This window comes from Antechinus flavipes, chromosome 4, assembly GCF_016432865.1.
Source record: "Antechinus flavipes isolate AdamAnt ecotype Samford, QLD, Australia chromosome 4, AdamAnt_v2, whole genome shotgun sequence".
Lineage (NCBI taxonomy): Eukaryota > Metazoa > Chordata > Mammalia > Dasyuromorphia > Dasyuridae > Antechinus > Antechinus flavipes.
This window is the reverse complement of record NC_067401.1, coordinates 203,681,979-203,704,952: the sequence shown is the minus strand read 5'-3', so window position 1 is coordinate 203,704,952 and position 22,974 is coordinate 203,681,979. Positions and strand designations below refer to the sequence as shown.

Here is a 22,974-nt window from a genome sequence, read left to right as displayed (position 1 = left end):
CCATGGTCTGACCTCCCTAGTTCCCAGAGGAAAAAACCCAGCCATAGCTCTGTCTTGTTTACCGATTGGTTGATGTTCTTTGTTCTTTGTTATCATTCATGTCCCTTGGCCCCATTGCTTGTATTAAAAAGTCAACAAAATGGAAATTCTTTTCCTGAAATCATGCAGAAGGGAAAATTACACAGAAATAGTTGATATGGGAATGAGATGGGGGTTGAAAGGGCACATATGCCTGTAAGTGGGGTTGTGAGGTTAAAGAGAGGGGGTAGATCTTTAGCATATAAAAGAGCAGAGTGGCTACTCTTTTCTGATCAGTTTTGACTGTGATAACCTGAGTAGCTTCTCTACTGTGGAAGCTCATAAACTGACATCATGAAGTGGCTTGTCTTGGTCCTGGTTTGCCTCCACCTCTCAGAAGGGGTTTTCAGGTGGGTGATGAAACTTAAATGAAGCAAAGAGGCAGTCTTGGGTCAAGAGATCATAGTCACAGGAAAAGGAGAGGAAATCCTCTATCTTCCCAGATCTCTATTCTTTTGATAAGAAATCAATGCACCATTCTAGGCTGGGCCACTGTCTGCTACAGGGGAAACATTGCATCTCATATTTCTTTTACAATATTCTCTAAGTTTATAAAACCCTTTTCTCATAACCCTACAAGTATTTTTATCCCTATTTTACAGAGGAAGAAGGAGCTGAAGAATCTGAGAGAATATGACCTCTTCGTGGTCCTAGCTAGTAAATGGGATTTAAGCCTAATGCCAGTGCAATTTCCCAGGCATTGAAGCAAGAGAAGACATGGTCTCTCCCTTTATAATCTCTGTCCCCAGTCAGATGGATGAAACAGTTCTCATACTCAGGAAATTATTAGTATAAGACAGACCCTGTACTTAGAAAGTTTCAAATCTAATGGGAAAAACACAGTCATTATCTGAGAATTTTCCCAATCTGACTAGGAAGGCACAGTGTCATTTTTTCAGGTAACCTCTATCTAGTTTAATGGAGGAGATATGAGCCCTGACTTAAAAGAACTTCCAATTTGATGGGAGAGATGTAATCTTTCCATATTGAAGGAGAATATGCATAATATTCCCTTGTGAAGTTCCCAGTTTGATGGGGATGAGGAGAAGGAAAGCTGAAGATCCATAGGTCATGTGTGGGACTATTGTCCAAGTAGATTTTGCTCTGTAGGTCTTGGGGAGCAATCCTACTGGGGAAAGAAGGAGTCTCCTGAAAAAAAAATTCAGCCCACCTGAAAGGAAGTTTTGAAGATATATGGTTTAACCTACTCATTTTGGAAAAGAGAAAATAAAAATCCAGAGAAAGAAAGTGATTCACTCAAGTCAAATACTTGGTTGCTGATAGATCTAGGAGACCCCATCCACTGCCTCTTCTAAAAGACAAATATCCCTGAGAAAAGTAACAAAAATTCTTTATTCCTGGATTACTACAGCCTCTCTGTCAAGAGGTACCCAGGCAACAGAAGTAAAAGGGTTATTGGTGATGGGAAACATAGAGGTAAGGAACAGAAGGAATACAAAGGGGAAAGGAACAATATACAAAAAGAGAGCCTGTCCACTTTCACATTTGGTAGAAAGCTGGCATCGAAGGTGAATCATGAACAGAGTTTCCCAGAAGAGAAAGAACTTGAGCGGTTCCCCAAAACTTCCATTTTGGGGAAGGGCCTCATACCAGTCACCCTTAATTCTCTAGATTTAATCACCATACCACTGCCAGGGTATCCTCCCTTCCTCTCCTTTTCAACTTCTCTTTTATGCATTTTCTTCTCTCTTTAGAAGAAAAGCTCCTTTTTTTTTGCTTATAGTTCTCTATCTCCTACTACATTCAGGCCATCTCCAGCCATATCTTGCCACTGGACTCAGATGGCTCTGGAGGAGAAAGTGAGACAGGGGACTTTGTACAGCTCTCCCATACTGAGCATCATCTCCCTGATGTCATGATTCTCTTTGAGAATGAAGGACAAACAATAACAATAACAATCTCCTTATTTGGGTGGAGGTGGATAAGAGGAGTTAGGGGTACATCTCTACAATCTGGAAAATACGCATAAAATTTTTTGGCTCTTTCTTTGTATCAGAGGAGAAGTATGAATTATTATGGTATCAAAAGATAAAATATGTTAATATTATACAATACATATATTTTTCAAATTTCTGAATTTCTATACTTTTTTTGGACATTATGTGCCAGACTTTATGTATTATCTGTGACTTTCAGAAAACTTCCCCAAAATTCCCATTTGATTTTTTATGCTAACCTACGATATATCAAAACTTCAATGGGCAAAGTTGTGATGTAAAAGGGATAACTGTATTTCTAATTCCAGTGCTTAGCACAGTACCTTGCACAAAGTATGTGCTTAATAAATGATAGTTGCCTAACTAATTGAGAGAGAGGAAAGTTCCAGGAATAGAGAGAAAGGAAAGCTCCTCTCCTTGACTTGCCACCTTCTTCTGCAGAATCCCTCTGAAGAAAGGTAAATCCATCCGGGATACCATGAAGGAAAAAGGTGTTCTGAAAGAGTTCCTGAAAACTCACAAATATGACCCTGCCAAGAAATATCACTTCAACGATTTCAGTGTGGCCTTTGAACCCATGGCTTACATGGATGTGAGTACCCCTCTCTCCTATTTCACTAGTGCTGAGCCTTGGGGTCCCAGCTTTCCTAGGCAAGTTCTTCTCTCCTTAGCAGATCCTTCGAGACTAGTCAGTCACCTATCTGCAAGTAGATTCCACCAAGCTTTCCTCTTCTTCCTGTGCATAGACCTAAATCAGGGGATTTAGAGTGATTTTTTTTTCTTCCCTCACTGGAAAAGATCTGAAAGAATTCAACTATCCTCTTAATTTGGAGATGAGGGAATTGAAGTAACAAGCAATAAAGAGGACCTTACACAGTTAATAAATTATTTACACTGAGATTTAGACAAAAGTTTCCTGATTCTAAGGCTAGTTTTCTTCCTGGACAATTCAATTCAAAATTTCTTTCCCAGTTCAGCTCAAAAGCTCCCTCTTGCATGAGACCTTCCCAGTTGCTAAATCTTGAATTTATTGGGTACATGTCAATCCCATATTAGAAAGTAATCTCCTTGAGGTCAGGGACTGTTTCATGTTTTTGTATCCCTAAGACCTAGCACGATGTCTGGCACATTTTGGGGGGGGGGGTTATTGTTTTTTAGTTGTGTCAGTTCAATATTCCAGTTCAGTTTTCATGATCCCATTAGTAGCTTTCTTTTTTTTTTTTTTGAATTTTTTCTTTATCTCTATTTTTTAAATTAATATTTTATTTTATTTTATTTAATAATAACTTTATATTGACAGAATCCATGCCAGGGTAATTTTTTTACAACATTATCCCTTGCACTCGTTTCTGTTCCAATTTTTCCCCTCCCTCCCTCCACCCCCTCCCCTAGATGGCAAGCAGTCCTATATATGTTAGATATGTTGCAGTATATCCTAGATACAATATATGTTTGCAGAACTGAACAGTTCTCTTGTTGCATAGGGAGAATTGGATTCAGAAGGTAAAAATAACCTGGGAAGAAAAACAAAAATGCAGATAGTTCACATTCGTTTCCCAGTGTTCTTTCTTTGGGTGTAGCTGCTTCTGTCCATCATTTATCAATTGAAGTTCAGTTAGGTCTCTTTGTCAAAGAAATCCACTTCCATCAGAATACATCCTCATACAATATCGTTGTCGAAGTGTATAATGATCTCCTGGTTCTGCTCATTTCACTTAACATCAGTTCATGTAAGTCTCTCCAAGACTCTTTGTATTCATCCTGCTGGTCATTTCTTACAGAACAATAATATTCCATAACATTCATATACCACAATTTACCCAGCCATTCTCCAATTGATGGGCATCCATTCAATTTCCAGTTTCTAGCCACATTAGTAGTTTTCTTGGCAGAGACACTGGAGTGGTTTGCCATTTCTTTCTTCAGTTCATTTTACAGATGGGAAAATTGAGTCAAACAAGATTAAGTTACTTGTCCAGGGTCACACAGCTAGCAAGTATCAAAAGGCTGGATTTGAACTCAGAAAGATGAGTCTTTTTATCTCCAGGCCTACGTAGGCAGCCCATAAGTGAATTCATAGGATCCAATTTTTAAAAAATGCATCAGATAGTTCTAGGGTCTTGAGTGGGAAGATAAAAAACATTTCTTGTTCTCTAGGAGCTTAGAAAATGGAGATCTGCTGCTGAAGATCAGATTTTCAGCCTTCGGGGCCCTAAAACCAATCTCATGTGCTATAACTGAGTCACAGTCCATACTTGTAAGCTTTGACTACTCTCTTCTACTTTGCCTCTTCCATAATTCTCCTTCTGCCCTTCAGAGGAAAAAAAAATGTTTTTGGAAGTAGCTAACTTTCACTCAAGTCATAAAGTCACTGGGATATGTTTATGGCACCTATCATCTTATCTTGATTACTTCTCTCCACCCCCCTACCCCTTCCCTTTCCGTGTTCCTTTCTTCCTTCCCTTTCACACTTCCCTCATAGAGAAAACATCTTTGAGCTCAGGTCAGCAATGGAGATCTGCTATAGATTTGGTAAATCACTCAATCTTTCCATCAATAAAAATGAGGAAGCTAATTAGAAGATTCCTTAATTTCACAGTTGATCTTCATTCAGTATTGTTGTTACTGTGTGTTATATTCTCCTAGTTCTGCTCTCTTCACTTTACATCAATTCATATAATTCTTTCCAGGTTTTTCTGAAAGTATCCTGCTCATCATTTCTTATAGCCCAGTAGTATTCCATCACAATCATATAGTACAACTTGTTCAACCATTCCTCAGTTAATAAGCTTCCCCTCAATTTCCAATTCTTTGTCACCACAAAAAGCATTGTTATAAATAAGTCCTTTCACTTTTCCTTTGATCTCTTTGGGATGCAACCTAATGATGTTGCTGAGTGAAAAGATACATACAGTTTTATAACGCTTTGGGCATCATTCCAAATTGTTCTACAGAATGTTTGGATCAGTTCATAATTTCATCAATAATGTATTAGCACCCCATTTTCTCACATTTTTTCCCACACTGGTAATTTTTTTTCTGTCATATTAGCCAATATGATAGGTTTGGGGTGGTATCTAAGAGTTGTTTTAATTTGCATTTCTCTAATCAATTGAGAACATTTTAAAATATGACTACAGGTAGCTTTTATTTTTTTTCATATAAAACTGTCTGTTTATGTCTTTTGAATATTTATCAACTGGAAATTGATTCATATTCTTATATATTTAACTCAGTTCTCTATATATTTGAGAAATCAAGCCTTTATCAGAGAAACTTGCTTTAAAGTATTTCCCCAGTTTTCTGCTTTCCTTCTCATTTTGGCTGCATTGTTTTTGTTTATATAAACCCTTTTTGCTTTAATGTAATCAAAATTATTCATTTTCTATTTCATAATGTTCTCTATCTCTTGATTGGTCATAAATTCTTCCCTTATCCATAGATCTGATAATTAAACTATTCCATGGTCTCCTAATTTGTTTATGATATCACTTTATGTCTAAATCATGTACCCATTTTGACCTTATCTTGGAATATGCTATGAAATATTGCTCTATACTTAGTTTTTGCCAAACTGCTTTTTAGTTCATCAGTGTCCCCAAAGCTTGCATCTTTGTATTTGTCAATCACTAGATTACATTATCTACTATGAATTTTGAGCCCAAAGGAATTTGCTAATACCCAGGTAGTAGAGATGTTTAGGGGGAACATCTTTCAAATTTCTCCAACTATAAGATTAGGTAACATTACTCTATCAACTAGGAAAAATGTTTCTTCAAATAGTAATCCCTCAAAACTCCCCCAATTATCTTATGTGTACATTTAACTTCCATGATGACCCAACTCAAATTTTGCATTCCAGCTGTACTGGCTCCCAACACTTGATCCTTCTCTCTGCCTAATTATAAATCTGGCATAAATCTGGCATAGCCTCCCTTCTTCCAATCTTCAGGATCAAATTAGCTTTTAAAAAGGTTGCCTCCTCCATGTGACTTTTTAAAGATTTACTCAGATCATCCTTCAACTAGTCAGTGTAATACTTGCCCCATTCATGTCTACTTAAGGTTCTTTTAGAGTTCTAGATGCTCTAGCCACTGAGCCATCTAACTTCAGTTACCTTGAGTAGCTCAATACAATAAACACTTTTGAATGGATCCAAGGTTCTGAGGGCAACTAAAACAAAGCTTTCTATTTCTCTCTACATTCAACAAGTACATGGATCAGTCAGGGTCTTGGCTTTGTTTAGAGAAATGGGACAGGCTAAAGGAGTGAAGAGGATTCAGTGCCCACAATCATACTTCTAGGGCTGTGCTAGGTTAAGGATGGGCAATACAAGGACACAATCACTGTGGGTGGGAGCATCTACTGGGTTCAGCAGGAATGATGGGACTCTTTTCTTTTCTCTAGGCTGCTTACTATGGGGAGATCAGCATCGGGACCCCACCCCAGAACTTCCTGGTCCTCTTTGACACTGGCTCCTCCAACCTGTGGGTGCCCTCCATCTATTGCCAGAGCCAGGCCTGCAGTGAGTACTCCAGATGGTGGGGGAAGGGAGATGGAGGGAGACACAGGATCCTCAATTGAAGAAGATATGGCATCTAGTAGGAGGGGGGACTATTGGAGGAGGGAACTTTAGGCTCTTAGCAGCCCATTTACTTTCTCAAAATCAAATTACATAGGGGTAGCTAGATGGCACAGTGGATATAGAGTTAGAGGGACCTGAGTTCATTAGACATTTAACACTTCCTAGCTTCCTGACCCTGTGCAAGTCATCTAACTCCAATTGCCTTGCAAAAAAAAAAAATATCAGGAGCATTTCATTGAACTCTAATACATATATTTTTTAATGAAGCATTCATAATTGTGTGCTTGCAGAGGGAGGAGGTAGAAGAGTGGAGGAGATTTAGGAGAAGTATAAGATCTAGTCATTACTCTGTATTCTCAATGGGTAAATAGGTCCTAAATATGTTTTTTCTACCTCTGGCAAAACCCCAAGGTTTGGATCACTTTCCAGTTTCCTGGAAAGCTTGGAAATTCAGAGAAAAGCCATCCAACTTGACTGTAAAAATGGGTGTGGTCAGTCATGGTGGGAGTTGAGAATGTACTATGGAAATAAGTAGGAAGAAGCTGGTATCCCCTGAAGGGAGTGGATCTGGCCCACTTGAAATCATTTAATTTCTTAATGCCTTTGAGAGAACTAAGTTCTCTGTGGATGAATATTGTTGCAGGATGGGATGTCTTTGTCAACTACAAGAGGCAGATTCCTTAAGCACTTAGTATTGTTCCACAGACTAGAAGGAAAGACTTGATCCCTGACTTAGTGGAGTTTCCAGTCTAGTGCTGGGGAAAAATACCAACCTAGAAAATTAGAATATACAATAATTACATGATAAATTCATAATAGAGATACAAACAAATGTAAACTAGGTGGGGAGTCCTGATCTGAGCAGACGTTACTCAAACCCTCTAACCTTAATGATGATGATGATGATGATGATGATTTTCCCTTACTGAACCTGATTTGACTGCTGGTTTCCCATCCAAAGTGAGGAGACAAGTGTCTTAGCTTCTATTCCTGGACCTAAGCTTGTCTAGAAAGAGAAGGCTATTATGAGGGTCTACAAACCTTAGATCCTCTCCATCAGCCTATAATTCATGGGCAAGAAAAAGTACACTGGGCTTGGGGTTAGGAGAATCAAGCTAAAGGTCTGACTGCCACTAAATAACTGTGTGACTAGTCAAGTCACTTAGTTTCCATACCTATAAGATGAGGAGGTAACTAGGTAGTTTAGTATAGAGTGCTGGAACTGGAGTCAAGAAGACCTGAGTTCAAATATGGTCTCAGATACTTCCTGTGTGAGCCTGGGCAAGTCATTTAATCTCTGTTTGCCTTTATCCATTGGAGAAGAAAATGGCAAACCATTCCAATATCCTTGCCAAGAAAAACCCATGGACAATATTGATGTGCTATAATCCAAGGGGTCATAAAGCTCACAGAGGATTGAACAACTGAATAATAACAAAGAAAAGGAAATTGGATTAGATAATCTCTAAAGTATTTAAGATAAAGGAAAATCTGAGGTCAAAGTAATATCTCAGACACTTAGTAGCTGTCAAATCACTTAACCTTTATTTGCCTCAGTTTTCTTCATCTGTAAAATGATGATAATAATAGCAACTACCCTCTTATTATCAGAATCAAATGAGTCAACATCTATAGGATTCTTTGCAAACCTGAATGAACGCTATAAGTGTTATTCCAGCTCTTAAAGAATCTTAATACTAAGTTCTCTGGGTTTTTTCTTTAGGTGGCCATGCCCGATTCAACCCCAGCCAGTCTTCTACCTACTCCACCAATGGACAGACCTTTTCCCTGCAATATGGCAGTGGTAGTCTCACTGGTTTCTTTGGCTATGACACTATGACTGTGAGTAGCTCTCTTCCCTCTCCTCCTGTTCCCTCCCATCTTTTTTGTTCTCTCGCTTCTTTCTCTTGCCCTCTTGAAAGGAATCTGATTTATACTCTGACCTTGAATAGGCTGAAGGATTGAAGATGTTAGGTCTTGAGAAGTCTTGAAGGGGGTGGGATGTGAGAGCTGCCTTCCAGTATCTGAAAACTCATCCTATGGAAAAGGAATTGGCTTTGATTTGCTTGGCCCCAAATGGTCCAACAAAGAGAAGTGACTGGAAGTTGCAGAGGCTTGATTTCAGCTTGATATGAGGGGGAAAGTTTATAATAATTGGAGCTAATCGAGAGTAGAATTGGCTTCCTCAGGAATATAATGAGTTCCTCATCACAGGATGTCATCAGAGGTAAATCTGGATGACCATTTTTCAAGGGTTTCTTGGGAGAAGATGTTTTCTTTGGGGATATAAGATGGACAAGCTGATCTCAAAGATCCCTTTCAATTTTAAGATTCTTTGGCTAAAATATGAATCAAATTATAGAATAAATCATAGAATTTCAGAGCTAAAAAGGTAGATTCGGCCATGGAAGGAAAAAGCTTTGATGGTTAAATAGGATTTGGAAAATCTTAAGATTTATAGTTGAATATTACCTAGAAATTGTGCCATTTAACTCTTTCATTTTACATATGAGGGAAGCTAGGTGGCTCAGTGGATGGAATGTCAAATCTGGAGTCAGAAAGATTCATCTTCCTGAGTTCAAATCTGGCCTTAGATATTTATTAGTTGTATGATTCTAGGCAACTCACCTAACCCTATGTGTCTCAGTTTCTTTATCTGTACAATGAACTAGAGAAGGAAATGATAAGCGAAGAAAACACTAAATGGGGTCATGAAAAGTTAGACCTGACTGAACAACATTACATTTTACAGATGAGGAAATAGGAGCCAGTAAGAATCAAGGCGTGCATTCTCTGAGAATAATAGGGAGGATTAGGGAAGGGCAGCTTCAAAGCAAGGGTGACAGGGCTTTTAGGCATTCTGGGACCTCATCCCCTCAAGGTGGCTACCACAGCCCACTAAAACCCTTATCTGAATGATCATGCTCACAATCTCCTTTTAATATCTATCATCTCCGTTGTGCTTTTCTCTAGGTTCAGGGAATCAAGGTCCCCAACCAGGAGTTTGGCCTGAGTGAGAATGAGCCAGGAACCAATTTTGTCTATGCCCAGTTTGATGGTATCATGGGCATGGCCTATCCTGCCTTGGCCGTTGGGGGAGCCACCACAGCCCTGCAGGGCATGCTGCAACAGAACGTCCTTACAAACCCCATCTTCAGTTTCTACCTTGGCAAGTAAGGAGCTCAGAGGGCACATGGTCTTCCTCTTTCTTTCTCTGCATCTTTCCTTACCCTTTTTTTCCTCCATGCTTTATCTTAATTCACATTTCTTTAAAGCTTACAAAATTTTTCATTTTTTTTTTGGGGGGGGAGGAAGTTAAACTTTAAAGCTTAAACCTTCTTAAACCTTCAAAAAGCCCTGTGAAATAGGTAATGAATGTATTATCATACCTATTTTACAGATCAGGAAAATGAGGATCAGAGAAGTAAACTAGTTACAGAGCTAGTGAATGTCAAAATCCAGGCCTCTTAACTTCAATTCTACAAACCAAGGTTGTTGACATGACCCTCTGTCCTTTCCTGTTGCTTTTTCTACCACTATCTAAAGGTTGAGGTTCCTTCCTCTAGACTCCAGTGTCTCCAGTGTCATGATATATATACTTCCTTCAACACAAAAATCCATCCTACTATCATTTCCTATCTCCTACCTTCTTTTAGAACAAAATTATAAATCATTTTACTAGCAGGCATTATAAACAGATGCTAATAGTCATATTTAAAAACTATGAGTGACATGTTGGTGAATGTATTCTTCATGAATGACAGAATGATTCTCATTTTAAAGATCAAGACATAACATATAGAATTTTACTGAAAAAAAGAAATTATAACATACATGTAATGTAACAATGAAATATAGCATAATATAATACAACATAGCATAATATAGTTATATATAATGTAACAAATATTATAATCTATTGATTAATGTATTAAAATTAATTATATTATATAAAGTTAGATAATACTATAACTTTTTTTTTGCAACATGGCTAATATGGAAACAAAATGTTATTCAATATAACCAAATAATACAATTAAATATAGACTATCACATATAATATTATCAAAAATAAATATATCATACAATGCAATAATACATATTGTCTTATGTTATAAACAGAGCATAGTTAATGTTCACTGTGCTTAGTACATTTTAATGTATTATTCACATTATGCTTTGCTTTCCCCAGACACTTAATTCTTCACTTCTTTTTCCCAAATTAGCACAGTTGAGTTATCCCTAGGCATCACATTCTATTTCATCACAAATTTAGTAAACTAGTGACATAAAAATATTTCTTATTCACCAGATATTTGCTGCTGATGAAAATAAAACTGTGAAAATATTCTGTAAATCTTATGGCATATTGATTTAGACTGGCTATGGCCACACATAGACAAGAAAGTTACAAAAACTTTCCTTTGTGAATGAGGCTCCATGAGTAGGCAAATCTGATATAAGCTTGTAATCACAGGTACAAAGTATAGTTGGAAAGTCCTGTTCTGTCTGAGTCAGATCAGTTTTTCTTAAAGATTCTCTGCTTTTTAGAGTTCTACAGCTGCCTCATCACACAAAGGGCCTCGGCACACTCTAGGAACCTCTAAGTTTTAGGGATTCTTGCCCCAACTTAGAAAGAACATAGAAATTTAGCACTTTCCAAACAGTTTCCCACATCAGCATGCTAGCTCACAAGTTTTGAAACATTGAACGATTCATTTATGCATCAAAGGACACGGAAAATAACTAAGGGAGTTGATCAAAGACCTCCTTCCACAAGAGAGCTCCAATTCCCACGACTTACACTGGTGCCCTGGCTGGGGCCCCAATAAAAGGGGGAGCTTGGATTTGCTCCTCCATGTTGGTGCCTTCTTTTGCGGTTCCTTTCTATCACATTTGCTATTCAGTCATTTCAGTTGTGTCTAACTCTCTGTGATCTCATTTGGGGCTTTCTTGGCAAAGATTACTGGAATGGTTTGCCATTTACTTCTCCAGCTCATTTTACAGATGGGGAAACTGAGGCAAACAGGGCTAAGTGACTTGCCCAGAGTCACACAATTAGTAAGTGTTTGAGGCCAGATTTGAACTTTATGGTTCTGGTACTTTATCCACTGTTCCACTCAACGGTCTTGTAACACAGAGCCCTTTCTAGAGCAAGTCTTTGGTCACTATTCCATGTCTGCTGTAACTGTCACCAGATTGTGAGATTATACTATAAAATCACAGATTCCAAATCAGAAAGGATCTCAGAGTTCATTTCCTCCTATTTTAGATAAGAAAATTGAGTGTGTGTGTGATTTCCTCTGGGTTACCTAGCTAGCAAGAGTTATTGGTAAGATTTGAATCCAGGTCTGGGTTCAGCCCTCTCTTTGCTCTACCATACTGCTTCTCCCCTTTACTCTCCTAGGATCTCATTGCTTCCTTTGTACTGGCTGCTTCCACAATAGGTCTGATAATTTTTTTTTTAAGATTTCAGGTCTACATCCACGCTGCCTGAAATTTATTTCTCTCCCAGCAGATGGCGCTCATTTCCTTCTTTGCAGATCAGTTTTCTAAAGTTTCTTTAAATTTTACTTTTAACAAACCCCAACTCACACAGTCCCTGCCCTCTTACTCCAAGGAGTGATGGAATTTCTCTCAGGAAAGCTGGTTTTTCCATTTTAAGAATGAACATTTATGCCTCTCAAATCAGCAAACTACAAATCAGGACTTGATTTATTATTTTGTTTGTTGTCTACATTTAAGAAAGTGATGAAGAAAATGTAAATAGTGCAAATTTAAGCTTTAAAGTGTGTACGTGCACACATATCTTCCAAAAAGCCAGTTATTAAACATTTACCAGCATAACTTCTGCAGACTCTAGGCATTGTGGGTATATTCCCTGTTTATCCTGTTGGACCAAGTCTGCATTTTCTGGCTTCAGGTAAATCAATCCTTTTTGCCCCCTTCCTTTCTTACTTGTTGGTATGCTTCCTTTTTGTATTAGTATTTCCCACTGAATCTAAGGATTCTCCAAAGCTATCTTTTTTGAGATTTGCTACCTTTATTTGCCTTTCTATTGTGCATCTTCTGCTAGGACTACTAGAATAGATTATGCAAATCACTCCAGGGCTGTTTGAAGAAACTTTTCCAGAAAGGAGTAAGAGAGGGAGTAAGATTTACTTTTTTTTTTTTTTTAAATAACTTTTTATTGATAGAACTCATTCCAGGGTAATTTTTTACAGCATTATCCCTTGCATTCATTTCTGTTCCGATTTTTCCCTCCCTCCCTCCACCTCCTCCCCCAGATGGCAAGCAATCCTTTACATGTTGAATAGGTTACAGTATATCCTGGATACAATATACGTGTGCAGAACCGAACAGTTTTCTTATTGCACAGGGAGAATTGAATTCAGAAGGTATAAATAATCTGGGAAGAAAAACAAAAATGCAAGCAGTTTATATTCGTTTCCCAGTGTTCTTTCTTTGGGTATAGCTGCTTCTGCCCATCTTTGATCAATTGAAACTGAATTAGTTCTCTTTATCGAAGTGATCCACTTCCATCAGAATACATCCTCAAACAGTATCGTTATTGAGGTATATAATGATCTCCTGGTTCTGCTCATTTCACTTAGCATCAGTTCATGTAAGTCTCGCCAATCCTCTCTGTATTTATCCTGCTGGTCATTCCTTACAGAACAATAATATTCCATAACGTTCATATACCACAATTTACTCAACCATTCTCCAATTGATGGGCATTCATTCATTTTCCAGCTTCTAGCCACTACAAACAGGGCTGCCACAAACATTTTGGCACATACAGGTCCCTTTCCCTTCTTTAGTATCTCTTTGGGGTAGAGGGAGTAAGATTTAAAGGGAAAGGGACAAACCAGCTGGCATGGTAAAAATGTGTGTCTTGGTTTCCTATGTATAACATATATACATATGTATATATGTATAAGTATAACAGAAAGAAGGGTGTGATAGGAGCAAAGGAAAGATCCCAACAAAGCGTCAGGAAAATTGAAAGAAAAGAGATCACTTTTGGCCAGGAAAGTTAAGAAAGGCTTCAAGGAAATAGTCCTCTGCTTCTCATTTGAGGATTCAGTCTTTTCTGTTGTCTATTAACTCTAGCTTTGTTTATCATGGTCATTTACATGTTCAAGCAAAGACATTTAGCTTAGATAGAGACTGGATAAACACTTGAACAGAAAGAGATCCCATCCATGGGCCACTCATTTGGGAGACTCTTCCTACAACTCATTTCTTTCTTTTTCTCTGACTCTGTTTTTTTTTCCTTTTTTGTTGTTGCTTAGTCATTTCAGTCTTGTGTGACTCTTTGTTGACCACCTTTAGGGTTTTCTTGGCAAAGATACCGGAGTGGTTTCCTTCTCCAACTCATTTTATAGATGAGGAAACTGAGATAAACAGGGGGAAGTGACTTGCCCAGGGTCACATATCTAGTAAATGTCTGAGGCTGGATTTGAACTCATGAAAGTGAATCTTCCTGACTTCAGATTGGGTGTGCTATCCACTGAGCCACCTAGCTGCCCATCCTTCCTTCTTGAGACCATCTACTTGCAGTTCAGATAGTCACATCTTTATTAACTATGGGCTTCTATTAGCAACATAGTACTGTACTATAACAGCTAGGAGCCAGGAACATCTGAGTTTGAATCTTGCCTCCAATACTTAGTAGCTGTATGATCCTGTAAAAGTCAACCTAAGATCCCTATGCCTTGGTTTCCTCATCTGCAAAATGAGGATAAGAACAGCACTTACCTTTCATGGTTATTGTCAGGATCAAATGAAATTATATTTGTAAAGAGCTCTGAAAACCTGAAAATGCTGGCTTTCAACCTTCAACACTTACATTGTCATTAGAGTCTCTGTTCAGTCTGACTTGGCCACTGGCCACCAGTCTGGTGAGATAAGGGCCATATGTCATATGGCCAGGAAAGGCCTTTGCTAACAAAATACTAAATTTCCCTCCCCTCCCCCACTCCTTTTATCTCCTGACCCTTATCCCTTTATTATTACCAGCAGACTTCATCCCCAAAGCCAGAAAGACAACAAGTTTGGTTTAAGGATTGAGGAAGGTCTGCTTGTTTCAGAGGAGATGCTTTTTATCCCTAGAATAATAATTGCTAGAATTTATAGAATTCTTTAAGATTTACAAAATGTTTCGTGAGTATCTTATTTTATTCTCACAACAACCGAGAGACACGATTATTTTCCCCATTTTACAGATAACGACTGGGTGGCAAAAAAGAGATTTTAGTGACTTTCTCAGAGTCCCATAGTTAATAAGTATGAGGCAGAATTTGAACTCAACTCTTCCTCACTTCAGGTCTAGCCCTCTATCCCACAAGTCACTGAATTGTCTTAATTGCATAAATGGCACTGAATATAGTTCAAAATTGGATTCAGTGGCTTCTAAAGTCTCTTTCTGCTCTGAATCTATGACCCTTGAATTTTATGAATTATTTAAGTTCTGAATTAGGATTTCACTGGGTAGCTTCATTATTTGGTTTGTACAATTTACATTAAGCCAGTTAGAGCAGTGGATAGAATGCTCAACTTGGAGTCAGGAGGACAAATTTAACCATACTTACTAGCTATGTGACCTTGGGCAAGTCACTTAACCTTTCCTCATCTGTAAAATTAGTTGGAGAAGAAAATGGCAAACCACCCAGTATCTTTGTCAGGAAAACCCAAAATGGGATCAGGAAAAATTAAATATGACTGAACAACAAAACATCAACAATTATTCACATATTGTCCTGTTGACTAGATTGTGACCTTTTAAAAGGCAGGGACCATGGTCTTGACTTTCTTTGTATCCGTAGCAAACTTCAGGGATTTGTAAGTCTCATGAGGAAACAGGGGTTCAGTCATTTCTTCTCCCTTTCTACCTCTTCTTCAACCTTCCTATAATTTATTTTTCTTTTGCAGCCAGCAAAGCTCTCAAAATGGGGGTGAGGTAATCTTTGGAGGTGTTGACAACAACCTGTATACCGGTCAAATCTATTGGGCACCTGTCACTCAAGAACTCTACTGGCAAATTGGCATCCAAGAGTGAGTTGTGGAGGGGGAAGATGTGGGTTATAGTGGTGGTAGTGGGGACTTGAAAGGGAAAATTTGGAAGACAAGAGGATTCTGAGCCTCCTAAGGATTTTGAGGTCTCCCAGATTCATATTCCTCATTTAATGTCTCACATCTAGAAAGCAGAAAATGAGGGTACAATCTGGCCAGGTAAGTGCTTTTTTTCTCTCCACTAATAGCACTTTATTTTTCCCAATTATGTATAAAGATAATTTTCAACATTCATTTTTATAAAATTTTGAGTTCCAATTTTTTCTTCCTCTCTTCCTCCTCTTATTCCTTCCCTATATCTTATATATGTGCCAGCATATTAAACATATTTCCACATTAGTTATGTTGTGAAAGAAGAATTAGAACAAAAGGGAAAAATCAGGAGAAAGAAAAATAAAACAAAATAAAAAAAAAGAAGTGAAAATTATATGCTTTGATAGCAGGGAAGTATTTTAATCATTGATGGTTTTCCCAAAGCCTGCTTTACCACAGTTGTCTTATGATGGAACCTCAGGATCTAACAGATTAAAAAAGAGGGAGAAGTGAGAAATAGGGACTTACTCATCATTAAATATTTATTGAAGGACTGGTGTGTGGGGCGGGAGGAGGAGAGCCAGACATAATAATAATCCAGATTGTATCAAGAATAATGTAAGTTGGACAAGTCACTTAACCCCATTTGCTTCAGGAAAAAAAATAAAATAAAATAAAATAAAATAAAATAAAAATAATGTAAGCATTCCTCCCTCCTTTTCTAGATTAGGAAATTGGAGCCAGAAAAGAGAAGTAAATTGCCTAGGATTATCCAACTAGTTAGTGTCAGAGCTAAAACTCAATCCCAGGACTTCCAATTCCAAAAAGCTAAGCTCTCTGTCTGCAAAGAATCTATAGGAAAGGAACTCATGAAAGGAAAATCAGAAAAAAGAAAAGAAAAGGAGTTGATGACCTTTTTGTGGCAGGAGGGATTTAGAATAGACACCAGAAAGAACTTTCCTTAGACCCTAGACAGTGGAATTGAAGTAGATGATGGAAATCATGTTCCCTCCCTCTGTTCTATGGAAATCTTTTAAAGAAAATGTCTGTCTAGACTGAGTTGGATAGGAGTTTTAAGCTAGGAAACAGGGAAGGACAAAGGTGATCTCTGGAATCCTGAACTTTTCATAGCTAGGTAAAGGGGCTTTTGTGACTAGAGATGATTTTTAAGATGCTGAATTTTATTGGTAGAGTAGATAGACTCTTCCTAGAATTAGGAAGCTCTGAGTTCAAATCTTGCCTGCTGTGTGGGTCTCTTAACTTTTCTGTGCCTCAATTTCCTTATCTGTCATTCCAAATCTATGATCTTTTAGTGGAATATGGTGGGGTTGTATGATTCTTGCCAATATCTTGCCTCTTTTGCCTCAGCTTCCTCATCCATAAAATGAGGAGATTGGTCTTGCTGGCCTTTGAAAGTTCCCTTCCAGCTATCCATCTTTTGCTGGGAACTGGGAAGAGGATTGCTAAAGGAGTGACTTGTTCTTAGACTTTGTGTTCCAGACTTCCTAGGACTGAGGCACACCTTCCTTGGCTTCTTCTAGGTTTTCCATTGGGGGTCAAGCTACTGGTTGGTGTTCCCAGGGTTGCCAGGCTATTGTGGACACTGGCACTTCCCTCCTCACTGTGCCTCAGCAGTACATGAGTGCTTTCCTTCAGGCAACAGGAGGCCAGCAGGACCAGTATGGACAGGTATGTTTAACTTCAATTAGCATTTATTAAGTGCCTACTGTAAGCAAGATAACAAAGATGAAAAAAAAACATAATCTTTTCCTCAATGATGTCTACTAAGTAATGGATATGACATACATAGAGATAAGTATAGCATAAGATATCTTGTGATGGGGGCAAAGGAGAGACCCCTATATCTCATTGGCTACCTGTCCCACATTGGGATAACTCCTCTCTTTATTCCTGTCTCTTATTACTGAGCCTTTTTTCAGGCTGCTCATCCATCATTGGTATCTACCTATCACCTAGTTCTCACCTATGGCTCCAAGAAGCGTGTGTAGCAGCCACATTCTGGTAAAACTGTCTTGGTAGACAGGCTAAACCTTTAACTTGTCATTGAGTTAGTGGAATGTCTACCCCAAGCATGTGAAGACTTCCTGCAGAGAAATGGGCAGATGAGAACAAATTTGTTTCAGTAGCCATGAAGGTGGATGACACTGAATGCTTGCTTAGAGATGGAACAAACTAAAGTCATCCACTGCATCTTGGCCATGGCCAGTCATCTTTATTTTTGTCCTGCCACTGGACTTTGATGGCTCAGGAAAAAAGAATGAGGCTGATGACTTTGTACAACTCTGTCTCCCTTAAATCCAATTCATAAGAAAGTCAATACATCATCCCATGATGGGACTGGTCCTCTTTGAAACAAAGCATCAATAACAAAAATAACAAGAAGATGAAGGCTCCAGGAGTTGGTTACAAGAGGTCTGGGTCCTAATATCAGTTCTAGAATGTAGTAGGATATCACTTTTATCTCTCTGAGTCTCAGTTTCCTAGATGAACTCTAGGTCCTTTCCAGACTTAAATTTGATGATCCTATATATGTAGACTGGCATAGCCAGGTAACACAGTGACAGAGCTCAGGCTTGGAGTCAGAAAGACCTGAATTCAAACCCACCCTCAAATATTTACTAGCTGTGTGACTCTGGGAAAGTCATTAACCCTGGGCAAGTTAGTTTCTCTGTAAAATGAACCGGAGGAGAAAACAGCAAACCATTTTAGTATTTTTGCCAAGAAAACCCCAAATGCAGTCAAAGAGAATAGGACACGACTGAACAATAATAACAACACAATGTATAGGGATTTATTAATGTGAACTATTATAATTACTATTACTAGAAATTATATATTACCCCTCTCAGGAATCTGGGCAATTTAAAAGAGAACACCCAGAGCAGGAAGTACTTAGTTGAAATGATTAATTTTGTAGTGGCTGAGTCTAAAGCACCAGAGAATAAATTTGTAAATAGGGGTCTTTTGATTTCCACTTACAATCTCCTGGATAGTTTATTACTTACTCTGGCTATTCTTGTACTTAAAAAAATTTTTTTTAAGCTTTTTATTTTCAAAACATATGCATGGATAATTTTCCAGTACTGACCCTTGCAAAACCTTGTGTTCCAAATTTTCCCCCCTCTTCCTCCCATTCCCTCCCCAGATGGTAAGTAATCCAATATATGTTAAACATGTTTAAAAAATATGTTAAATCCAATATATGTATACATATTTATACAATCATCGAGCTGCATAAAAAAAATCAGATCAAAAAGGAAAAAAAAAAGAGAAAGAAAACAAAATGCAACCAAACAACAACAAAAAGAGTGAAAATGCTATGTTGTGATCCGTACTGTGATCCTCTCTCTAGGTGTGATAGTTTGCTTCCTCACAAGATCACTGGAACTGGCCTCATTTCATTGTTGAAAAGAGCCATGTCCCAGAATTAATCTTCATATAATCTTGTTGTTCTGGCTATTCTTGTTTTTTTTAAAAAATAGATTTTTATTGACATCTATAGTTTTCAAATTACCTACATTTCCCAATGTATCCCTTCTAGGAGAAAAATCACTAAAACAAAGAATAAAAAAGAAGGGGGGGAAATTCAGCACAACTAATCAAGATATGGAAAATGTCTGTCCTCATATGCAGTGTTCCATATCTAGTTGGGATGCCTTCTTGGATTTCTTCTTTGGGATCAAGCTCTGTCATTGTAATTTCACAACACTGAATTTTAATCTGTGTACTTTTAAAGGTGGGACTAGCAATAGGAGGGGAATAGGACTGGTGTCCTGTGTTTGGGAAGTTCTGGGCATAAATTAGGCCTTTTTATGAGTACTGTTCTCATGGGGAGGTCTTCTATGTAAATGGGATGACTTGGGGCCCTGCTGTTCTTTTCCCTAGTATGTGGTGGACTGCAATAGCATTCAGAGCCTGCCCACCATCTCCTTCCTCATCAATGGAGTGCAGTTCCCTCTGTCACCATCTGCCTACATCCTCAATGTAAGTAGAGTCTCCCCATAATTTCCACCAATTTTGGGGAGGGGACTCCCAGGAGTGGAGAAAGGTCTTGAAGAGGGATTATCATATTTCAAGGAGTCAACAAAGATCTAGATTCAAATTCCACCTCAGACACTTCCTGCTTACATAACCTTCATTTCCCTGAGCCTCAGGTTCTTTACCTGCAAAATAGGAGTACTTGTAGAAAAGTTCCTTTTCATGACCTTCTCATGACCAAGTTGCTTCTTATGACTTCTTCTCCACTTTCATTATTTTAAGCCCTTTTCTCAGAAGGAAAAAAAAATAAAGCTAGCTTCAAGATAGCAGAAAATATAAGACAAGGAGAAATCACCCTGAAAGGAAGGCTGCTGGAGTCAATGGGGTTATAGACGTGGGGAACAGCTTTGGATTAAGGGGAAAGCTTTTACATCAATGGAAAGGATATGGTTCTGAAAATGACAAGTTTGGGCCTTACATGTCAACATCCCTGCGATTATCCATCTGAAGGTTCAGCATGGCTGACTCTGTGCTCTCTCTCCCCTGACCCTCTGTATTGAACAGAATAATGGATACTGCACTGTAGGAATTGAGCCCACTTACCTACCATCCCAGAATGGCCAGCCCCTCTGGATCCTTGGAGATGTCTTCCTCAGGTCCTACTATTCCGTTTATGACATGAACAACAATAGGGTGGGCTTTGCTACAGCTGCATAGAATGACTGACTGATTGTTCAGAAACCTTTTTCTTCCTTTTTTCCTTTCCCAGTCCTACTACCCTTGTGGGATATATCCCCCTACATTCTCACCTTGTATTTCTTCCCTAGGCTATGTCTTTCTACTGCTTCTTTGTAGTCACTCTCTGACTTTACTTAATAATAAATGAATCCTCAAAATATTTCTTGTCCAGTCTGATATTTTTCAAGGGGGAGCCCCTGAAATTAATATATCAATTTTATTGGATCCAACACAGATTTATTAAGTGATGAAAGCATTATGCTACACATTAATGATTCAAAGATAGATGAGATACAGATCTTGCTTTTATGTAGGTTACTGTCAAGGTTGCCATAAGAAGATTTTTCCAACCTCCTAAGAAACCCAAATTATGAAACAAAGGATAGAGAGATTACCATAACAAACTTTTACTGAGCACCTACTATGTACAGAAACCAATACTGAATCTGGGAGTAGACAGAGTTAGACAAAAATGTTCTCTGTTCTCAGAGAGTTTATATTCTAGTGGATAATAATAGGAGAAATGATATTTCAGAAGGCAAAGAATATTTTCTTATAACCAAGAAAAACCTACCCAGAAAATCTTCATAGAATAAAAAAGACTATTTAATGAAATAGAAAACTTCTAAGCATTCCTGATGAAAAAATCAGAGCTGAGGAGAAAATCTGACATACAAACATAGGCATCAAGAGAAGCAGAAAAACATGAATGAGAAATCATAAGGGAATAAATAAGGTTAAACTGTTTACATTCTTATATGGGAAGATGATCATGTAGCTCCTATTTGTCATCATCAGGAGTCAGAGCCTAATTAGACAGAGGGCCTGGGTATAATTCTGTTTTGTCTGGATGAATTCAAAAGAAAGAATGGAATGGGTGGGAAAGAGGGAATATACTGAGAAATAGAGGAAGGGGAGAGGAAGAATGGTCAACATTACCTCACATAAATGGAATGAGCAAAAAATGTTTTCAACAAGGAACAAAATAAAATACAACAAGGAAAAATCACTGGGGAAGGGGAGAGGAGTGACATTTGAACCTGATTCTTATCGAACTAGTTTTAAAATGGAAGAATAAATATACACATGGTTGGGTACAATCAAATAGGAAGGAAAGGATTTAAGTGAAAAGAGGAGAATAATAGGTTAAGTGACTTTTCCAGAGTCACACAACTAGTAAGTGTCTAAAGTAGGATTTGAACTCAAATTTTCCTGACTCCAACTCTCTACCCACTAAACCTTTTTTTAAAGAAACTATACCATGTAGGTTCCTAGATCATAGATAAGGAGTCAGAAGGGACATCAGAGACTATTTAGTCCACCTCCTTAATTTTACAAATGACAAGATTGAAGCCCATAGAAGTTAAGGGACTTTCTCAAGCTTATACAAGTACTAAGTGTCAGTAAGTAAAATTTAAACACAGGTCTTGGGTTCCAAAACCACTGTAGTGATGTACAGCAAAATGCTATATGAACCAGGGTAATCAGAGGCAGCTAGATGGCACCATAGTGCACAGAGTGCCAGGGATGGAGCCAGGAAGACTCATCTTCCTGAGTTCAAATCTGAACTCGGACACTTACTAGCTGTGTGACTTTTTGCAGGTCACTTAGTCCAGTTTGCCTCAGTTTCCTCATCTATAAAATGAGCTAGAGAAGGCAATGGCAAACGACTCCAGTGTCTCTGCCAAGAAAACCCCAAATGGGTCATAAAGAGTCAGCTATATCTGAAACGAATGATCAACAAGAATCAGGAAAGGCTTCATAAAAGAGTTGGCATTGGCGTAGGACTTTATGTCTGGAAATTCAATTAAACAGCTAAATATGGGGAAGGAAAGCATTTTGGGTTATGGAAAATGAGAGGAAGAAGAGCTCATTTTTACTTGGAAGGCAAAAGAAGAAAGGGTTCAGGGAATGATTCATAGTGAAGGAGACTCCTGCAAGAGAAGAGGTCTTCAACAAATTGAAATGGGGGTACATTCCAGAAATGGATATAGGGCTTAAGAAAAGGGTTACAACATTTAAAACAGAAAAGGACCTTAGAGACAATCTAGTCCAATCCTCTTCCTTTTGTACATGGGAAAACGAAGGCTTAAAAGATTAAGTGACCCAGTGTCACAGAGTCAGTAAATAGCAGAGCCAAGACTCTAACTCATGTCTTTAGGCACCAAGTCTTGATGTTTCCCCTATTATATCATGCTGTCTGGGGTCAAGCACAGACCTAGAGATGAGAAAGTATAAGATGGAAAAGGGAGACAGAAAGTTCAGTTTGATTGGAATGTGCACAACAAGAAGATGAGTAATATCAGTGTGACAGAAGGTAGTACAGAAGAAAGAAGCTATAATGCAGCAGGCTTTGAAACTTGAATCAGCAATCTATATTTTTTAGCTTATATTTTAAGGCATGGGGAACCAGTGGAAATTTTTGAATAGACACAATCACCCTAATATGTTAGGAAGATTGCTTAGAGATGGTATGGAGTGGGAATTAGAGAGGTATGAGATTAG

The 22,974-nt window shown here is 38.2% G+C and overlaps 1 protein-coding gene across 1 annotated transcript; it reads left to right on the top strand.

Annotated features, from left to right (window-relative positions):
* The first annotated feature begins 327 nt into the window (after nucleotides 1–327).
* Nucleotides 328–20,629, top strand: PGC (progastricsin). Its single transcript, XM_051996935.1, has 9 exons — nucleotides 328–428; nucleotides 2,478–2,628; nucleotides 6,444–6,561; nucleotides 8,345–8,463; nucleotides 9,595–9,794; nucleotides 15,559–15,681; nucleotides 17,274–17,421; nucleotides 19,639–19,737; nucleotides 20,296–20,629. The coding sequence occupies exons 1-9, from the start codon at nucleotides 373–375 to the stop codon at nucleotides 20,446–20,448; spliced, it is 1,167 nt and encodes a 388-aa protein (XP_051852895.1). The 5' UTR covers nucleotides 328–372; the 3' UTR covers nucleotides 20,449–20,629.
* The last annotated feature ends 2,345 nt before the right edge of the window (nucleotides 20,630–22,974 follow it).